The following is a 22,134-nucleotide window of genomic DNA, read 5'->3' as shown; positions in this document are numbered from 1 at the left end:
GGTGTAAAAACCTAATGTAATCCTGGTATATGTTGAGTTTATTGTAGAGGAAACGCGCGTCTGGTGTAAATACCTAATGTAATCCTGGTATATGTTGAGTTTATTGTAGAGGAAATGCGCGTCTGGTGTAAATACCTAATGTAATCCTGGTATATATGGTTAGTTTATTGTAGAGGAAACGTGCGTCTGGTGTAAAAACCTAATGTAATCCTGGTATATGTTGAGTTTATTGTAGAGGAAACACACGTCTGGTGTAAATACCTAATGTAATCCTGGTATATATGGTTAGTTTATTGTAGAGGAAACGCGCGTCTGGTGTAAATACCTAATGTAATCCTGGTATCTCATTGTATCTATGATGACTTTATTTGCATAGTATCAATTTCAATTAATATTTCTATTCAGATAGATGTCATTTAAAATTGATTGTTATGTCCGTAAATGAAAAAGAATATGTTTAACAAATCTATTTTATTTCATTACCTTTACAATTTGAGTCACACTGCTTCTTATTCTGAAATAAATCTCATGATCAGCTTTTAGTTCGCATACAATTTGCTTTTGGTAATATATATTATATAGATTTCCAGTTATAAATTAGTTTTGTGATGTGTTTTTGTTTTTGTTTTGTCACTGTGCTGTCTGATCACGTAAAACACTGACTAAAAATTATTGATGAAAAATTAATATCTTTCTCTTTTTTTTTATATGTATTACCTTTCTTTTTTGTTTTTGAACAACCAAACTTGAAAATTGTCACAACATGCCTACATAAGATTTACGGTTTTCTAGACAGTTACACTAAACATTGTATGGGAGTCATCTGTTTTTTTTAAATGTAGATACACAAAACGTTTTCTGACGATTTCATGGGAGTCCATTGTTGTGATAACCTCTGTTGTTAATTCAATGACTGACAGATGGTAGAATATCTTCCAAAACAGAACTTGTGAGCAATAATTGCTTTAAAAATGATTGCAAAACAAGAAGTGATTGGTAAATATCAATTAGAAAGTAAGTGATCTGAATAAAATATATTTAAACCTAATAAATTCTTAACACATAGATATGTCTCCCTTTTTGTTATGTTGATAGTAAAATGTTCATGTTGATCCTAAGATAGCAATATTTAAATATGGAAGGTAAGCAACAAGTAAACTTTAATGAACCATGATTGACGGTGCAGGGCCAAAATATCTCTATGGAAATCAGACATGTCAAATGCTTGTACAACCACATTTATATACAATATATCATTGACCTACCAATTGATGTACTCCATGCACCGACCTAGTCAAAAGGGTTCATGTAAAGTAAGCAAAAGTTTCAAAGTCAATAGACCATAACGTATTTGGCGGGAGCAAATTATCCCCATGGAATAGGGATGTGCATATGTTAATACAACTGCATACCAAATTTAATTTACCTATCACTAGTAGTTCCCCATAATCACAAACGTATACATGTAAACTGGTAAAAAGCTTCAAAGGGAATAAACAACGAGTAAGGGAACAGGGCAAGATAATATTCATTGAAATACTATTTACCAATGTTAATACAACTGCATTCCAAATATCACTGACCTATCACAAGTTGTTCTCCATTATATGACCTAATCACACCTATTAACTGTAGAAGTGCATTAAGCAACAATCAATCAATTAAATATGATGGATATTTTTCCCCAGAATATTAAACTTACAATTTAACTTTCAACATTGATCATTTAATTCCATTTGATGCAGTCAAATAAGAAGGTAGACAAACATATCACTAACCTTATCAACAACCCAATTCAAAGGAAATTTCGTGTTGTGTATTTTCCCATTCTTGCATCTCCAATGTGCTTTCGTTTTTGCATCTGACAAAGGAATTAAACAAGTTTCACCTTTGCATACTTCTCCAACTTCTATTTCAAAAAGGTCTGACGTTACATGGTGATTTTCTCTACCAAAACAATGACCATAAAACTTAAGAATTCGTCCTAGTGCCAATGTCAAGCATTCCTGTATCGTTGTTGCTAGATCTGGTGAAATGAGGTGTTTAGACATGTCATTAACGAGGTATGCAACAATTCTTTGCCCTTTCACATGAATTTGAAGTTCATTCCTGGTATCAGTATCCATAACTGCGGCTTGATAATAAAGGCAATAACGAGCATCAACTAATTTCAAAGGCCAAATGCTGATTGCAGCCCCTATAAGCTTGAACGACAAAGCAGATGGAACCACTGTCTCTTTTAGATGATAGGCTATGCATATTGTTCTGTCATCTGTTGCAGCATTCTGCATTGTTGGTGGAAATTTAGAAGCCACAATGCAGGGTACTAGATATGAATCTGCAGCGAAATCCTTCCCAGCGTAGTGTTTAGGTTCTACAAGGATATCAAGGTGCAGGAGGACCTGAACTACATAATCTTGTTTTCTGTCGTTCATCAAAATGTCTTTGAAAGCTGGTTGTAACCACAGCGTAAAAAGATCTGTCTTCGTTAAAACTCCAGTATATGATAAATTTTCTAGTATGTCTCGAATGGGTCCATTCTCTGGCCAAAACATTCTGTCTGTGATGAAGGCTCTCAGGATATTGACCATTGCTGAAGGTTGAATGACAACGAAATCTCTTAACGCAGGTTCATTAAAATACAATAGCTTTCCAATTGAGTGTTGAACAAGTAAGAAGTCTTCAACTCTTTGTTCACTTAGAGCAAATTCCTTATTGTTTTTGTTCATCTCTAGGAGTTTTTCTTTTGTTATCAACTTTACTCCATCTGTTCTCATATCTGATATCTGTAAATCAAGAGGTACCCAAACAATAGGCATTTGTTGTCCCCATGTTGACTGCTGAAATGCGATATCGACTAATTTATCCTTCAAACGACCAATCTCTTCGTCTGCTTCGTCTGTTGCGTTGATAAAAAAGACTTTGTCGTACAGGATATGCTCATGAAGCTTGTGTGAGGAAAACATCTTTGTAAGCTCATCTTGGAATATTACAACTAATTTATTTTTCTCATCCTGTCCATTATAAAACGATAAATTATATCAAATAATTATATCATTTCCATGTAAAATGAAAGCTGGATAAATATTATATCAATAATTAGTACATTGGTTCAACCGTTGCAATGAAATATCATGATTTCCCAGTGAAATAAAAACCGACAATTTTAAATGTGATATAAACTCGGTTTTTGTATTCCACTGACTTCATACAATTAAAATTATGAGTTGTCAAGACGTTGTCCATGACGTCGAATCAAAGCAAGCTGATAAAGGCAGTATTTCTTACGTTGTCTACTTTAATGCCATTAAAAAGCATATTGCCAATGTAATACAAAGAATAGTTAATAAAACATTTCAAAATTCAAAAAATATTCAATTCGTGACCAGAAAACACGTAAGGTTGCTACGGTATCTTCCTCCATCTTAGATTTTTAAGTAGTTGGTCTACATCTTTAATGACATGTACAAATTTTTGAGAGTAGTGTTTTCAATGTAATTCATGTGTTAGACTTTTCATATCAATAAATGAAAATTATGTGTTTAATCTATATTACAGCTCTTGTTTCTAAAAATAACACCATATTTGTGTTTGATTCGTGTTTTTTTCAACTTAGCCAAATAAGGGGGAATCACTCAGATAGTAAGGGAGATAACTTAAATACAATAATGTTATAATAGAAGTATTGTGAATTTAACTATCTTAATATGTAGCTAGACACACTTTCGGTAACCCCGTATTTCTATTGTCTTATCTTAAAGCATGTTTTACGAGCTGTCTTCTGACATTTTATCTAAACATAATATCAGATAGTTTTTTTTTTATCACACACAATTAAATTGTCCATGCATTATCTATACACAATCTCACTGTTTTGCAAAACCTGTATTGTGAAAAAGTCTGTTGACCCCCCCTTTTTTAAATATATATTTTGAGAAAATCGTGATAAAAAGTTATCAACAAATTTTATGTATTCTAATGGAGACGCTCCAGCCACCTTAAGGAACACAGATTTGATGTTATTTCGAATGAACAGAATAGATATAACAATAACTCTTATAATTTAATTATTATTTCCATTTTAAGCCAGAGTAAATCACGAAACAACGTCACGGTCACATGACAAAATAATGTATATAAGCTGATAGACAAAGCACTGTCAGCCAATCAGAAGATGCGTTACACCAAAATTAAATCATACTACGCACATTCGTGAACTGATGTGTTGTTGGGTCACTAGCTGAATATGTTTCTATATTTGAATTATTCGATTAATTCGATAATTAAGTCAAAAATACTTTGTATTAGCAAAGCACTAACTAGAAACATTGACTTTTAAATCACTTCCACTATAATTTAAAAAAAAAAACAGGGTTCATCATAAATATACGATTAAGTGGTTAATTGCTTACATGCTTTATAGGACATTCACTCAATATGCTAAACCGTAATCTGTTCATTCAAACATCGTAAAACTACAAATATTTGTAAGATCCCTCTAGCTATGTGTATTCAGATTTTAAACTTATTAGTAATCATTGACAAAATATACTGGGTGTTTCTCATTAAGAAAAACACCAAACCATACACATTGTTTGTTTTGTTTTGTTTTGTAAATGCTGTGGAATAGTTGAAGCTGTCTTAAAGACACATTAAAAACGAGTCAATCAAATGACAGATGAGGCTTAACGAAAATGTATGGCTATCTTATCATAAATCTAAGTTGAAGTATATTCATAATACATGAAGGGTTGCTTGAATTTTCAAATTCTCTTGCAATATATATACACACAGCTATGATCTGTAAATGTTTTTACATATAATATAATAATGGTATACACAAGGATTATTTACAACGATTGTGTTTACACTTGTGACTTTGAGATGAAGAGCAGCAATCCTTTTATGTTTTTTTTTGCATACATTGTTCTTCAAGGATCACTAGTCCTTCACCATTCATTTATTATTAAATATATCTAAATTACCAACATATATTTTACATAGTTATTTACACCTATGCATAGAAAGTATTTTGTTTTTAATATGTACTACTTTCGGATAAGTTTTTTTGATGGACTTGCGAGGTTTTACATCTTACAAAGCATACCCTTCTCGTGTTTGCTGTACATGCTATACTTTGCCTTTTGTGTTTTTGCTGTGTATGTACTGATATTTTTCCATATGTACTGATATTTTTTCATAAAAAACATACACCATATTTTTTCTTTTCTATTATTGGTTAAAAATTTAATTGGGTTCAAAATAAAAAAAAACCAAGAAGACGTGGTACGGTTGAGAATGAGACTTTCCCCCATACAACAGTGCTAGAATGTTTGCTAAGTTACACATACCTCAGAGAAGCTATCACTATGGGTAGCAGCAAACACAATTCGTGGCATTTTGTCAATACTTTTTGTACAGTAAGTCAATATAGAGTTAATCCAATGCACAAGAATGGCTGCAAAGATAGCAAGTGATAAATAACACAAAACATAATTACGGTGTTAGATATCGATTCATTATCTTACAGAAAATACGGTTTGTCACTACACAAAACAATCTGCTGTATCATCATATTTAACGTTGGCAAACACAGTAAATAGGTATACACATTACTCAACAATGAAAAAACAGAAAATAGAAATAAAAATAACATAATAAACAGAAACCAATATATATATTCAAACTTCTTTAATGACAGACAATTATGACAAGTTAGAAACAACAGTATACAATGTATCAACATAATAAATTTATTCAATAAGAAACCAACATACATGTGCCATCATTACCAACACTCTCTGTTTTGCAAATGCCTAATCCTATGTTCATTTTCTTTTATCAAGAAAAAAAAGGAACTTTAAAATATTCGAGTTATAGTGACTTTAAACAGAATTAAAGGAATGTTAGATTGACATCCATATCCGAGTAGTTATATGATCAGTGTGTCATTTCTACACCAAAATATTACATTTTTGTTTACACTATGCATTGGTGTATTTTGTTATGAATAAACGTATTTAAAATGCAATGGTATAAAAAAAAAACTCACATGCAGCTGTAACATCTCCCTGTGGGTATTCTTCCAATTCTGTATCAAGGCCCAAACGTCCATCAAACATCAGAATGAACGTCCCCCTGTGCTGGATAAATAACTGATGAGTCATATCAAACGATCTTTGCCCACCGAAATCAACCAAATCTGAAGGTGCTATTTTCATGATATAAGTTCCTTCCTTAATCTTCTCCATTAAATCATCTTGTATAGAATGGGCAGTATGACTTGGCTGTTCCTGGATACCTTTTAAAGTCTTCTGAGAGGTTTGAATAGGAATTTGTTGTTGTCTTTCAGAAGAGGTCATTTCAGGTGCTGATTTGTCTTTTTGTCGTTGCTGTTTTGGCGGAAGGTTATCCATATTATATGGATTTAACTTAGATTCATTTGTTGTAAGATTTGATTTAGGATCACCTGGGACTTTATCTATATTTTTATCAACATTCTGCTCTATTTGGGATTCGACAGGACGTATTTGTTGTTCTTTTAATTCAGGATTTCCAAGTAGAAGTTTTGTTAAAATATCACCACTACCTAATAAAGTTTAAAAAAAAACAAATGGTTAACAAAGTGCTTTCAAACATTGAACATGATGTGTTGAATGAAGTCTGTATTAAAGTTCATCATCTGAAACATCTTAAGACGTGAGATGATAAAAAAAAGAAATTACTGTTGGATAGTAAACTATTAAGTTGAATAGTCATCAAAGAAACAGGAAAGATCCTTTAAGGTAAGACAACCTTATTTATAGAACAGGCTAAATTAAATACTAGACATCTGATTGACTTTCATCCAAAATCAGCTATAATATTGATAATCAATCAACTGAAATCTGCAAGAATGCGTTAAATAATCTGAAGACATTGATTGAAAATTCATTGTACTGGAACAAATGCTAACTTGATCTTTAATGTATCATGGTACCCGGTGTTAACTATATACCAAATATCAAACCAATAACTTCAAGCAAAACAAACAATGGAATTTTGTGCGTCAATTTTCTAAGTTTATTCTAAGAACCATATTCTGCAAAAAAAAATCATCCGAATCGAACAAAATTTGAACTTGATCTGTAATTTGTCAGTTAACCATATATCAAATATCAAATCAATATCTTTGAAGCATGAAGAAACAAAAAGCAGAAAACTGATTACCACGATGTCTTTATTATTGACAAAAATGCAAAAGTTTAATATTCGCAATAACTTAAACTCGCATTTTGAAATTTTTTATTTAAAAAAGGACTGTAGGATTTTGTCCGTCTATAAAAAAATAACATAGCGGTAGTAGTGTGCACCACATTTGTTATGTTATTTCGAATAGACAGAAAAAAATTAGTCATTACTTATAATTTAATTCTAAATTCCATTTTAAACCGGAGTAAATCATGAAAAAACGTTGATGACATTGTCACATGATCAAATTATGTCTATGAGCTGAGAGAAGACGCGCTACATCCAAAATTAAATTATATGAATTTAACGGAATTGTTCTCAAAAATTCAAATCGCAATTTAGTCAAATATCAAATCAATATCTTCAAGCATGAAAATAGAATTTAAAGAAAACTGGTTGACTGGACTGATGGATGGACAGACAGACAGGCAGACAGACAGAGTACAAACCTACAGTCCCTTAGACTTCGTCATTAAGGGACTAATAATCAAGCTGAAATGGTTTCCACATAAAACAAAAATATATCATGTACCTTTTTTCAATGGAATCATTTTTCGGTGTTGTAGGTCTATGCCATTTCTACCAAAATGAATAACTAGTCCATCTGTTGAATACCATGTCTTTGGAATTGCCTCGTCAATTAAAATACTTGCTAGCGAAGATTTCCCAATGTTGCAAGGACCAGCCAAAAACACCCTGTTTTCGTAGGAAGAAAATGTCCCTAGAGCTACAAGATCCTGGAAGTCATCTCTATTCAACTGGGTGAGTTTGGTCAAAATGGATTCTGATATATCACGGATTTTCTATACAATAAATGAATTGAATATTACAGTGTAAGTCTCTTAAAATAGAAAAATGTAAATGAAATGTTATACATTGGTTTTGTTCGAAGCGCTTTTCTGGATAAACCTCCATCATGAATGCTTTTTCGTAAAGTGCAGCCTTTATGACTATTATAATTTAATAAGAAAACCTGTTTATCTTTCCAAGATAATCGCACCTTACAAATTGAATTAGAACATAAGGACTGATTTAATCTCTGAATTCTCATTCCTATCATACATCGTTGTAAATTCAATTCTGATTCTTATTGATTTTTTGAGACTTAACCTTCTACTAACATAATAGTGTCTGTCTATATACTAAATGGTTAATTTAATTAACAGTGATCATTACGATAAAGTATTTGCTTCTTTCAGTCTTTTTAAAATATTAAGCAAGGATTTGTCTACAATTAAAACAATCATTTCATAAATTCGAGTTAATCAAAGAGCTGAAAGCTCTGAGGAAAAATGACGCCACTGTCTCTTATATTGGGATAGTTTTTATGCAAATCTTGATTTTCACATACCTTAATTAGTTTAACAATGCAACATGTCTCGTAAGCATATAATTGATATTTGTATATGTGTGTGTGTGAAGTGAAGGTGACAACTGGCTGTTTTTTTTAAAGACAAATGAATAGGTCAAGACTACCTGAATTGTACCAATAAATACCGTAGAAAGGCTTGTATATTTCTCACTGGTACATAGCCTGAATCCGGGTCCGTTCGCGCCCATTCACGTTTGCGCCCACTCATGTTTGCCCCCTTTCACTTTCACACCCTACATGTTCGCACCCAATCTTAATTGGTTTTGTGTTTAATAACTCTGTAAGCAAGTGTTTTCTTATAAGTATAATTGTTGTCATTGTCTCAAAATAAAGTGTTGAATAAATCTTAATCATGTTTTGGATAGGGTATTGTTAAAAATAATAATAATCCTTTCTAAATAAAGTGGTATTTTGTCAACGTTTTATTTTGTGTTGAATAACTCTTAATCATGTTTTGGTTAGTGTATTGCTATAACTTTGTTTCATTGACTTGTTTCAAAATGAAGTGAGATTCTGACTATGTTTTTTTCTGTGTGTTGAATAAATTTTATCATGTTTTGGTTATAATAGTGGATTGCTATATTTTGGTTCCTATATTTTATTGCTTCGTTGTTTCAGATCAAAGGGACCAAGTTGTTAAAAACAATTATCTTTTGTGTTTTTCCTTTAAAATCTTCAATGTTTTACTCATACCAAGCTATAAATACATTCAGTATTTACACCAAAGCAATTTAAAACAACAATCATGATTTTCCAATTATTCAACTTGAATTTGAATTAAAATTGGTCGCGAATGAGTAGAGTGCGAACAGACCTTGGGTGCAAACGTGCGAGCTGCGAACGTGTAGGGTGCGAAAGTGTATTGGGCGCGAACAGACCTGATACCACAGTCTGAACCCCCTTCTCCCACAAAATATTAAGTAAATAATCTTTTTGTTACTGTTATCCAAGGTCTAATGAAACTCAGGTAATTTCAAACATTTGTCAAAGAATTCTAGTCAAACCGGCACCTGGTTAAATTGGCACCTGGTTAAATCGACACCTGATATAGTCAATTCATCACCCATGTTAAATATATATTTTTAACAGTATTTTAAGCAAAAAGAGTAAAAATAAGAAAGGGGTTGCCAGAATTTTTTTCAGTATTTAAGCAAAAAGAGTTAAATACTAACTTTCACATTTTTGGGTGTTCATGTACATTTTGTATATATTTATTTTTCTCAACTAAATGACTTTTTTGGTGTATTTTTAATGATATATATATGAGTAGTCCAAATAATTATTAGGTCTGGCAAGGCTTTTTAAATTTTATTCTGGGACACCTTCCTATGACCGCAAGGCTATGTTAATTATTTTCTGAGACGCCTTCCTACGAACGTCGTAGGAAGGCGTCCCAGAAAAAAAATAAAATATCCTTGCCAGACGTCATAATTATTTGGACTAATACATGAGATATTGGATATTTTTATGCTTTATTTTAACCAGTTGAGCATTTTACAGGATTGTTGGTTTAATGCTGTTTAAACTTTACTGAAAAAAAAACACCTTAAATTTGCTAATTATTTGGCATGAAAGTTTGATTTATTGAAAAGGACTCATAGTTTTCCATTTTATTTTAATAATTGTCTAATTGTTAAACCAACAGTTGGGTAAGGGCTTCGTTGTTTACCTTTATACACAACAACATATTCACTTTGGTTTCCTTGTTTACCTAAATACACAACAACATATTCACTATGTACTTGGTAACAGTTATTAATTAATTGAATAGAAAATATTATTACAAATATTATTGGATGCCGAATTGACGTCAAATAGGTGCCGATTTGACTATATGCCAATTTAACCAGGTGCCGATTTGACTATATGCCAATTTAACCAGGTGCCGACTTGACTTGTACGTTTCAATTCCTCTGCTTCATGATTGTAAAAATAAGTTTAATTCACTCAAATAACAATTTTGAAACTTGCGATGTTTAAACAGGAAGTTTCAAAAGCACGTGTAAAAGAAGAAAATAACCGGTGAGAGTGGAAATCCGTACATGACAGATATCACTATAGTACGACTTTGAAAGTAAAACAGTTCCATTCTTTTGTAAAACAGTCTTTAATATACCTATCACATTAATGTTTGAAGGGTCTTAAGCTTATTCAAACCATTTAAGTCGGTATGAAACACCAAAACGGAATGAACAATAACCGATTACGTTTTGTAGTTTACAAATTCTAAACTGGTTCCCGTCAAACTACAACACTTTGTTCGAGTGTAATGGAATACAAGCAGAAACCAGTTAGTAAATATGAAACCGAGTGTAAACTGGTTCCTGGCTGATAACTACACAATGATCATGCATAATGATCCATAACACAAGCAGATTCCAGTTTGTATGGAAAATAGTAAATACGAAACCAAGCGCGGTAGGCAGAGAAATGTAATGAAGTTCAGGTCGGCAGTAATGGAACAATGACTGCGTCATTTTCCAAAAAATAACAATATATGTACTGCATTTTATTTATCCCAAAATTGACCAAAGAGTATTATGTATCAAAGAGGTACAAACAAAATACACAAATACAAAACCAGTTATATGTGCGCTACTATTTCATACATCGTACACAATGGTGTAGATAATGTACATGTAATTGTTAAAAGTATGCACTTTTTCCAAGATATATTAATTTCTGACAACTCTTTCAAACAAAATTATATATTTTAGAAAAATTTGACATGTAATTCCAAACTTTGTTCAAACTGCTAATAATTGGAAAATCCATATAATGAGTGCTATAGATCTTCTCAGATAAAGATATTTTGCACAAGGTGATATTGTTTTCACTGTTATGACTACTTAACATTAGATCCGTTTTATGTGTACTGATTAATACTTAAGTCTGGGATAATATGATTTATTGATCAATTGTTTTTGACTTTGAATTAGATTTCAGTTACTACGAGTAATTGTCATTTCAGTGACACACATGTTTCATGCATAGTTTTACTTACTTACTAACGATGGTCAAGAAAAGAAAACTGTCGTTATGAAAGAAATGTATTCAAAAGGTTAGGTTGGCATGACAGTAACACTTCAATGTAATGACTACACCTTACACGAGGGATAAATTTCAAGTGGTAAAATGTTTTGTTTTGTTGTAAAAACCACTTCTTGTTTTGGAGGGGGGGGGGGAAATTTTAAAAGAAAAATATATTTGTGTTACTTGGCGAAAAAAATAATATAGTGGCGCAAAATATATTGTTTTGGCGAAAGAGGTGGCGAAAAAAATAATTCACCCAGGGGAAACCCTGGTACCAATGCTGGTAAGGGTACCTTTACTCCCAGTAAACAGTGTTTAGTACCAATGCTGGAAAGGGTTACCTTACTCCTAGTAGACAGTGTTTAGTACCAATGCTGGTAAAGGTTACCTTACTCCTAGTAGACAGTGTTTAGCACCCCTGCTTGTAAGGGCACTCTTACTCCAAGTAGACAGTGTTTAGTACTAATGCTGGTAAGGGTTCCCTTACTTACAGTAGACAGTGATTAGCACCAATGCTGGTAAGGGTACCCTTACTCCCAGTAGACAGTGTTTTGTACCAATGCTGGTAAGGGTACCCTTATTCCCAGTAGACTGTTTAGTACAACTGCTGGTAAGATGATCCTTACTCCCAGTAGACAGTGTTTAGTACCACTGCTGGTAAGGATACCCTTACGCCCAGTAGACAGTGTTTAGTACTAATGCTGGTAAGGGTTCCCTTACTTACAGTAGACAGTGATTAGCACCAATGCTGGTAAGGGTACCCTTACTCCCAGTAGACAGTGTTTTGTACCAATGCTGGTAAGGGTACCCTTATTCCCAGTAGACTGTTTAGTACAACTGCTGGTAAGATGATCCTTACTCCCAGTAGACAGTGTTTAGTACCACTGCTGGTAAGAGTACCTTTATGCCAAGTAGACAGTGTAAAGTACCAATGCTGGTAAGGGTTACCTTACTCCTAGTAGATAGTGTTTAGCACCCCTGCTGGTAAGGGTACCCTTACTCCCAGTAGACAGTGTTTAGTACCAATGCTGGTAAGGGTACCCTTCCCCCCAGTAGGCAGTGTTTAGTACCAATTCTGGTAAGGGTTATCTTACTCCTAGTAGATAGTGTTTAGCACCCCTGCTGGTAAGGGTACCCTTACTCCAAGTAGACAGTATTTAGTACCAATGTTGGAAAGGGTTCCCTTACTCCCAGTAGTCAGTGTTTAGAACCAATCCTGGTAGGAGAACCCTTACTCCTAGTAGACAGTGTTTAGTACCAATACTGGTAAGGGTACCCCTACGCCCAGTAGACAGTGTTTAGTACCAATGCTGGTAAAGGTTACCTTACTCCTAGTAGACAGTGTTTAGTACCACTGCTGGTAAGAGTATCCTTACTCCCAGTAGACAGTGTTTAGTACCAATGCTGGTAAAGGTTACCTTACTCCTAGTAGACAGTGTTTAGCACCCCTGCTGGTAAGGGTACCCTTACTCCCAGTAGACAGTGTTTAGTACCAATGCTGGTAAAGGTTACCTTACTCCTAGTAGACAGTGTTTAGCACCCCTGCTGGTAAGGGTACCCTTACGCCCAGAAGACAGTGTTTAGTACCAATGCTGGTAAGGGTACCCGTATTCTCAGTAGACAGTGTTCAGTACCAATGATTGTAAGGGTACCCTTACTCCCAGTAGACAGTGTTTAGTACCAATGCTGGTAAGGGTACCCGTATTCTCAGTAGACAATGTTCAGTACCAATGATTGTAAGGGTACCCTTACTCCCAGTAGACAGTGTTTAGTACCAATGCTGGTAAGGGTCCTTTCTCCCAGTAGACAGTGTTTAATACCAATGCTGGTGAGGGTACCCTTACTCCCAGTAGACAGTGTTTAGTACCAATGCTGGTAAGAGTACCCTTACTCCAAGTAGACAGTGTTTAGTAGCAATGCTGGTAAGGATACCACTGCCGGTAAGGATACCCTTACTCCCAGTAGACAGTGTTTAGAACCAATGCTGGTAAGAGTACCTTTACTCCCAGTAGACAGTGTTTAGTACCAATGCTGGTAAGAGTACCCTTACTCCCAGTAGACAGTGTTTAGTACCAATGCTGGTAAGGGTTACCTTACTCCTAGTAGACAGTGTTTAGCACCCCTGCTGGTAAGGGTACCCTTACTCCAAGTAGACAGTGTTTAGTACCAATGTTGGTAAGGGTTCCCTTACTTACAGTAGACAGTGATTAGTACCAATGCTGGTAAGGGTACCCTTACTCCCAGTAGACAGTGTTTAGTACCAATACTGGTAAGGGTACCCTTACGCCCAGTAGACAGTGTTTAGTACTAATGCTGGTAAGTGTACCTTAATCCTAGTAGACAGTGTTTAGTACCAATGCTGGTAAGGGTACCCTTACTCCCAGTAGACAGTGTTTAGTACCAATGCTGGTAAAGGTTACCTTACTCCTAGTAAACAGTGTTTAGTACCACTGCTGGTAAGAGTATCCTTACTCCAAGTAGACAGTGTTTAGTACCAATGCTGGTAAAGGTTACCTTACTCCTAGTAGACAGTGTTTAGTACCAATGCTAGTAAGGGTACCCTTACTCCCAGTAGACAGTGTTTAGTACCAATGCTGGTAAAGGTTACCTTACTCCTAGTAGACAGTGTTTAGCACCCCTGCTGGTAAGGGTACCCTTACTCCCAGTAGACAGTGTTTAGTACCAATGCTGGTAAAGGTTACCTTACTCCTAGTAGACAGTGTTTAGCACCCCTGCTGGTAAGGATACCCTTACGCCCAGTAGACAGTGTTTAGTACCAATGCTGGTAAGGGTACCTTACTCCTAGTAGACAGTGTTTAGCACCAATGCTGGTAAGGGTACACTTACTCCCAGTAGACAGTGTTTTGTACCAATGCTGGTAAGGGTACCCTTATTCCCAGTAGACTGTTTAGTACAACTGCTTGTAAGATGATCCTTACTCCCAGTAGACAGTGTTTAGTACCACTGCTGGTAAGAGTACCTTTATGCCAAGTAGACAGTGTAAAGTACCAATGCTGGTAAGGGTTACCTTACTCCTAGTAGATAGTGTTTAGCACCCCTGCTGGTAAGGGTACCCTTACTCCCAGTAGACAGTGTTTAGTACCAATGCTGGTAAGGGTACCCTTCCCCCCAGTAGACAGTGTTTAGTACCAATTCTGGTAAGGGTTATCTTACTCCTAGTAGATAGTGTTTAGCACCCCTGCTGGTAAGGGTACCCTTACTCCAAGTAGACAGTATTTAGTTCCAATGTTGGAAAGGGTTCCCTTACTCCCAGTAGTCAGTGTTTAGAACCAATCCTGGTAGGAGAACCCTTACTCCTAGTAGACAGTGTTTAGTACCAATACTGGTAAGGGTACCCCTACGCCCAGTAGACAGTGTTTAGTACCAATGCTGGTAAAGGTTACCTTACTCCTAGTAGACAGTGTTTAGTACCACTGCTGGTAAGAGTATCCTTACTCCCAGTAGACAGTGTTTAGTACCAATGCTGGTAAAGGTTACCTTACTCCTAGTAGACAGTGTTTAGCACCCCTGCTGGTAAGGGTACCCTTACTCCCAGTAGACAGTGTTTAGTACCAATGCTGGTAAAGGTTACCTTACTCCTAGTAGACAGTGTTTAGCACCCCTGCTGGTAAGGGTACCCTTACGCCCAGTAGACAGTGTTTAGTACCAATGCTGGTAAGGGTACCCGTATTCTCAGTAGACAGTGTTCAGTACCAATGATTGTAAGGGTACCCTTACTCCCAGTAGACAGTGTTTAGTACCAATGCTGGTAAGGGTACCCGTATTCTCAGTAGACAATGTTCAGTACCAATGATTGTAAGGGTACCCTTACTCCCAGTAGACAGTGTTTAGTACCAATGCTGGTAAGGGTCCTTTCTCCCAGTAGACAGTGTTTAATACCAATGCTGGTGAGGGTACCCTTACTCCCAGTAGACAGTGTTTAGTACCAATGCTGGTAAGAGTACCCTTACTCCAAGTAGACAGTGTTTAGTAGCAATGCTGGTAAGGATACCACTGCCGGTAAGGATACCCTTACTCCCAGTAGACAGTGTTTAGAACCAATGCTGGTAAGAGTACCTTTACTCCCAGTAGACAGTGTTTAGTACCAATGCTGGTAAGAGTACCCTTACTCCCAGTAGACAGTGTTTAGTACCAATGCTGGTAAGGGTTACCTTACTCCTAGTAGACAGTGTTTAGCACCCCTGCTGGTAAGGGTACCCTTACTCCAAGTAGACAGTGTTTAGTACCAATGTTGGTAAGGGTTCCCTTACTTACAGTAGACAGTGATTAGTACCAATGCTGGTAAGGGTACCCTTACTCCCAGTAGACAGTGTTTAGTACCAATACTGGTAAGGGTACCCTTACGCCCAGTAGACAGTGTTTAGTACTAATGCTGGTAAGTGTACCTTAATCCTAGTAGACAGTGTTTAGTACCAATGCTGGTAAGGGTACCCTTACTCCCAGTAGACAGTGTTTAGTACCAATGCTGGTAAAGGTTACCTTACTCCTAGTAGACAGTGTTTAGCACCACTGCTGGTAAGAGTATCCTTACTCCAAGTAGACAGTGTTTAGTACCAATGCTGGTAAAGGTTACCTTACTCCTAGTAGACAGTGTTTAGTACCAATGCTAGTAAGGGTACCCTTACTCCCAGTAGACAGTGTTTAGTACCAATGCTGGTAAAGGTTACCTTACTCCTAGTAGACAGTGTTTAGCACCCCTGCTGGTAAGGGTACCCTTACTCCCAGTAGACAGTGTTTAGTACCAATGCTGGTAAAGGTTACCTTACTCCTAGTAGACAGTGTTTAGCACCCCTGCTGGTAAGGATACCCTTACGCCCAGTAGACAGTGTTTAGTACCAATGCTGGTAAGGGTACCCGCATTCTCAGTAGACAGTGTTCAGTACCAATGATTGTAAGGGTACCCTTACTCCCAGTAGACAGTGTTTAGTACCAATGCTGGTAAGGGTACCTGTATTCTCAGTAGACAATGTTCAGTACCAATGATTGTAAGGGTACCCTTACTCCCAGTAGACAGTGTTAAGTACCAATGCTGGTAAGGGTCCTTTCTCCCAGTAGACAGTGTTTAATACCAATGCTGGTAAGGGTACCCTTACTCCCAGTAGACAGTGTTTAGTACCAATGCTGGTAAGAGTACTCTTACTCCAAGTAGACAGTGTTTAGTAGCAATGCTGGTAAGGATACCACTGCCGGTAAGGATACCCTTACTCCCAGTAGACAGTGTTTAGTACCAATGCTGGTAAGAGTACCTTTACTCCCAGTAGACAGTGTTTAGTAGCAATGCTGGTAAGGATACCACTGCCGGTAAGGATACCCTTACTCCCAGTAGACAGTGTTTAGTACCAATGCTGGTAAGAGTACCTTTACTCCCAGTAGACAGTGTTTAAAACCAATGCTGGTAAGAGTACCTTTACTCCCAGTAGACAGTGTTTAGTACCAATGCTGGTAATAGTACCCTTACTCCCAGTAGACAGTGTTTAGTACCAATGCTGGTAAGGGTTACCTTACTCCTAGTAGACAGTGTTTAGCACCCCTGCTGGTAAGGGTACCCTTACTGCAAGTAGACAGTGTTTAGTACCAATGTTGGTAAGGGTTCCCTTACTCCCAGTAGACAGTGATTAGTACCAATGCTGGTAAGGGTACCCTTACTCCCAGTAGACAGTGTTTAGTACCAATGTTGGTAAGGGTTCCCTTACTCCCAGTAGACAGTGATTAGTACCAATGCTGGTAAGGGTACCCTTACTCCCAGTAGACAGTGTTTAGCACCAATGCTGGTAAGGGTACCCTTACTCCCAGTAGACAGTGTTTAGTACCAATGCTGGTTAGGGTACCCTTACTCCCAGTAGACAGCACTCCCCATAGAAAAACCCATTTATCAATTAGACAGTGGTAAGTATTTTTTACTCAAGCCAAAAAAAAATATTTTAAAGGCAGGCTTGATATCAGTATGCTGTTGTTTAACTCTCCAGTTTAATTCTATTTCACTAAAGTTTAAATAATTTTAGTTAGATGCGAGTCCATAGAATACCTTCAACGTTGTAGCAAAGTCAACTGTATGAGTTTATTTTCAATTTGAAAAATTTACAAGACTAAAAATGAAAAAAAACAATATTTGCTTTAAGTGTCCTCCTTTTGAATTTATTTGGTGTAATAACTCTTTACACTTTGATATTTTGAAAAAAAATTCGTGAATGCCCTAAGTGACATTGTTGTTTTAAATGTTTATATCCTAACAATGTGGCATGGGTTTGCTCATTGTTGAAGGTTGTACAGTGACCTATAGTTGATAATTTCTGTGTCATTTGGTCTCTTGTGAAGAGTTGTCTCATTGGCAATCATACCACATCTTTTAATGTTATGTATGGTACATCAATAAATATTGATTTCAGGTTATTCTGTTTAAAAGTAAGAATTGATTACATATGTACCTGCAAGTATTCCACTAATTCTTTGTACCTTGGATCAAACTTCAGTTTTGCTGCTGCCAGATCATATGGAGTTTTACCCTGAAATCAGTGAGACATATATATCAATTGATCTCTTTTATAACACTTATCTTACAGTACATTCATGCCAGTAACATCTGAGTGGTATTTTATTTATCATGCGACCCCCTCAGCTCTGATCACCACTTCATACCAGTAACAACAGACTGGTATACATAGTTTATTTATTTTGTGAGCCCTTAGCTCCGATTATTACTTCATAAACTTAGTTACATATTTCAATAAGCTGCAACTTAGAGTTGCTAAGAAAAAAAGTGACCAAAATTTCGTATATGACAGAAAAAGAGGTAAGATATAACTTGTATGCTCCGTGTTAAGCAGGGAATAAAAAGTATTCATGTAAATTAGTGTCTTTGTGTTGATTGCTGCTTAATGTCCAGTGGCAAATATTAAATGCATAATCTTACAATAACACTATTATTCTCAACTTTGTATTAGAGTAAGACTGACAGGTTAACTCAAACAATCTAGCTCAAATAGCCACAGTTCACAAGAATAAATGTCATCATACTCTGATTCGGGAATGTTTTCACCTAATTTCGGTCACTTTGTCATTTTGATATAACTTAAAAGTTGGTGCACTTTGAAACTAGAGGCTCTAAAGAGCCTGTGTCGCTCACCTTGGTCTATGTGAATATTAAAGGAAGCAGATGGATTCATGACAAAATTGTGTTTTGGTGATGGTGATGTGTTTGTACATCTTACTTTACTGAACATTCTTGCTGCTTAAAATTGTCTCTATCTATAATGAACTTGGCCCATTAGTTTCAGTGGAAATGTTAGTAAACATTTACAAATTTTATGAAAATTATTAAAAATTGACTATAAAGCACTTTGCTGAACATTATTGTTGTTTACAGTTTATCTCTATCTATAATAATATTCAAGATAATGACCAAAAACAGCAAAATTTCCTTCAAACTAACAATTCAGGGTCAGCAACCCAACAACGGGTTGTCCGATTCATCTAAAAATTTCAGAGCAGATAAATATTGACCTGTTAAACAATTTTACCCCATGTCAGATTTGCTCTAAATGCTTTGGGTTTTGAGTTATAAGCCAAAAACTGCATTTTACCCCATGTTCTATTTTTAGCCATGTCGGCCATCTTGGTTGGATGGCCGGGTCACCGGACACATTTTTTCAAACTACTAACCCAAAAGATGATTGTGGCCAAGTTTGGATTAATTTGGCCAAGTAGTTTCAGAGGAGAAGATTTTTGTAAAAGATTACTAAGATTTACGAAAAATGGTTAAAAATTGACTATAAAGGGCAATAAATCCTAAAGGGGTCAACTGACCATTTCAGTCATGTTGACTTATTTGTAAATCTTACTTTGGTGAACATTATTGCTGTTTATAGTTTATCTCTATCTATAATAATATTCAAGATAATAACCAAAAAGAGCAAAATTTCCTTAAAATTACTAATTCAGGGCCAGCAACCCAACAACGGGTTGTCCGATTCATCTGGAAATTTCAGGGCAGATAGATCTTGAACTGATAAACAATTTTACCCCTGTCAGATTTGCTCTAAATGCTTTGGGTTTTGAGTTATAAGCCAAAAACTGCATTTTACCCCATGTTCTATTTTTAGCCATGGCGGCCATCTTGGTTTGATGGCCCGGTCACCGGACACATTTTTCAAACTACTAATCTAAAAGATGATTGTGGCCAAGTTTGGATTAATTTGGCCCAGTAGTTTCAGAGGAGAAGATTTTTGTAAAATATTACTAAGATTTATGAAAAATGGTTAAAAATTGACTATAAAGGGCAATAACTCCTAAAGGGGTCAACTGACCATTTCAGTCATGTTGACTTATTTGTAAATCTTACTTTGCTGAACATTATTGCTGTTTACTGTTTATCTCTATCTATAATAATATTCAAGATAATAACCAAAAACAGCAAAATTTTCTTAAAATTACTAATTCAGGGGCAGCAACCCAACAACGGGTTATCGGATTCATCTGAAAATTTCAGGGCAGATAGATCTTCACCTATTTAACAATTCTACCCCATGTCAGATTTGCTCTAAATGCTTTGGTTTTTGAGTTATAAGCCAAAAACTGCATTTTACCCCTATGTTCTATTTTTAGACGGACGACGGACGCCAAGTGATGAGAAAAGCTCACTTGGCCTTTTAGGCCAGGTGAGCTAAAAAAAAAAAGAATGTCAAAATCACATTCGACAGTTAAATTCTAAATATTTAAAACACGAGGCTTGAAGCCTCGCGTTTCAAATTTGAAAATTTAACAGTCTCGAGTGGATAAATATCGTATTACACTCGAGACAGTGGTAGAATCTATATGTATCTAGACAGGTCCATAATATCTTAACTCAAATTTGCCAGAAATATCACTTATGCGTTGTATCAGCTTGGTTAACATCTATAACAATACAAACATTGTACCAAACAGATTTTACACATCATCAGTAAAGTGATCCATAAATTAATTGAACACTGGGCATATACTATAAAATATTACCTGATGTGTTGTAACCGAGGGACTGGCACCTCCTTGTTTTACCAGACATCTTGTGGTCTGTAGATATCCCTCCTGAGCAGCTAGATGTAAAGCTGTGTATCCATCTCTCTATAATATAACCAAATAACATGTAAATATTATGGACAATACTTTGTTATCAATATCAATAATATACAACATATCCTAAAACTGACATTAAAACTTGTCTGATAAACTGGACATTGTTGTGTAATAAATATAAACAAAATATATATCACATGAATTAGTGGTCAAAACTGAATACAATGACCAGTCACACTTGTATTTATATTGTATATAAACAAACAATAAACATGTTTTGTTGTGAAATGTCAAAACTTCCATTAAACCTGATATCTTAAAAAAATATTTTTTTCAAGAAATGTGTGAAATAATTATATTAATGGATTCAGTAGAACAAAACAAGTAAAATGAGACCCCACATTATATGATTCTTACAAATATTTGTTTATTAAATCTGTCTGATTACCAACAGGAATTAGTGTAGATTCAGTATAATTATACATTTCAATAAAATATTTTTTTTAAAGAAACTTGAAAAGAGTAATATTTTCTGATTCAGAACAATAATACGAGTAAAATGAGACCCCACTTTATATGATTCTTACAAATATTTGTTTGTTAAAACTGTTTAATTAACAACATGATTTTGTGTAGATTACTAGTAATGTGATCAGACTAAGTAGATAACATACATTTGTGATGTCGATCTTACATTCTCTATCAATGAGAAGACTACAGACCTCCAGGTGTCCCCACTGGGCAGCACTCATTAATGCTGTCCGTCCACTACCCTGGAATAATACAACTGTTATCAAAACTTGTCTGATAAACTGGACAATGTTGTGTAATAAATATAAACAAAATATATATAACATGAATCAGTGGTCAAAACTGAATAAAATGACCGGTCACACTTGTATTTATATTGTATATAAAAACAATAAATAAACATGTTTTGTTGTGAAATGTCAAAACTTCCATTAAACCTGATATCTTAAAAAAATATTTTTTTCAAGAAATATGTGAAATAATTATATCAATGGATTCAGTAGAACAAAACAAGTAAAATGAGACCCCACTTTATATGATTCTTACAAATATTTGTTTATTAAATCTGTCTAATTACCAACAGGAATAAGTGTAGATTTATTATAATTATACATTTCAATAAAATATTTTTTTTAAAGAAACTTAAAAAGAGTAATATTTTCTGATTCAGAACAATAATACGAGTAAAATAAGACCCCACTTGATATAATTATTACAAATATTTGTTCATTAAACCTGTCTAATTAACAACATGATTTAGTGTAGATTAATAGTAATGTGATCAGACTAAGTAGATAACATACATTTGTGATGTCGATCTTACATCCTCTATCAATGAGGAGTCTACAGATCTCCAGGTGTCCTCCCTTGACAGCCCTCATTAATGCTGTCCATCC

General features: G+C 35.1%; 1 protein-coding gene across 3 annotated transcripts in view; it reads right to left on the bottom strand.

Moving 5' to 3' along the window:
• LOC139499077 (uncharacterized) overlaps positions 1-22,134 on the bottom strand; it is a 28,239-nt gene extending 6,105 nt beyond the window's left edge. Inside the window, exons 1-9 of one of the 3 annotated variants that reach the window (XM_071287747.1) lie at positions 22,042-22,134; positions 21,382-21,480; positions 20,648-20,755; positions 18,082-18,159; positions 7,763-8,033; positions 6,053-6,589; positions 5,352-5,458; positions 1,779-3,014; positions 484-514 (exon numbers count right to left, since the gene is read on the bottom strand). In XM_071287747.1, coding sequence (XP_071143848.1) covers positions 484-514; positions 1,779-3,014; positions 5,352-5,458; positions 6,053-6,589; positions 7,763-8,033; positions 18,082-18,159; positions 20,648-20,755; positions 21,382-21,480; positions 22,042-22,119 — 2,545 coding nt within the window. In that variant the 5' untranslated portion in view covers positions 22,120-22,134. The remainder of the gene's footprint in view (positions 1-483; positions 515-1,778; positions 3,015-5,351; positions 5,459-6,052; positions 6,590-7,762; positions 8,034-18,081; positions 18,160-20,647; positions 20,756-21,381; positions 21,481-22,041) is intronic. The other 2 variants (XR_011658094.1, XM_071287748.1) reach the window with 2 other exon arrangements.

Source organism: Mytilus edulis, chromosome 12 (assembly GCF_963676685.1).
Source record: "Mytilus edulis chromosome 12, xbMytEdul2.2, whole genome shotgun sequence".
NCBI lineage: Eukaryota > Metazoa > Mollusca > Bivalvia > Mytilida > Mytilidae > Mytilus > Mytilus edulis.
Note: the sequence above shows the minus strand (reverse complement) of the source record. Positions and strands in the feature narration are given on the sequence as shown.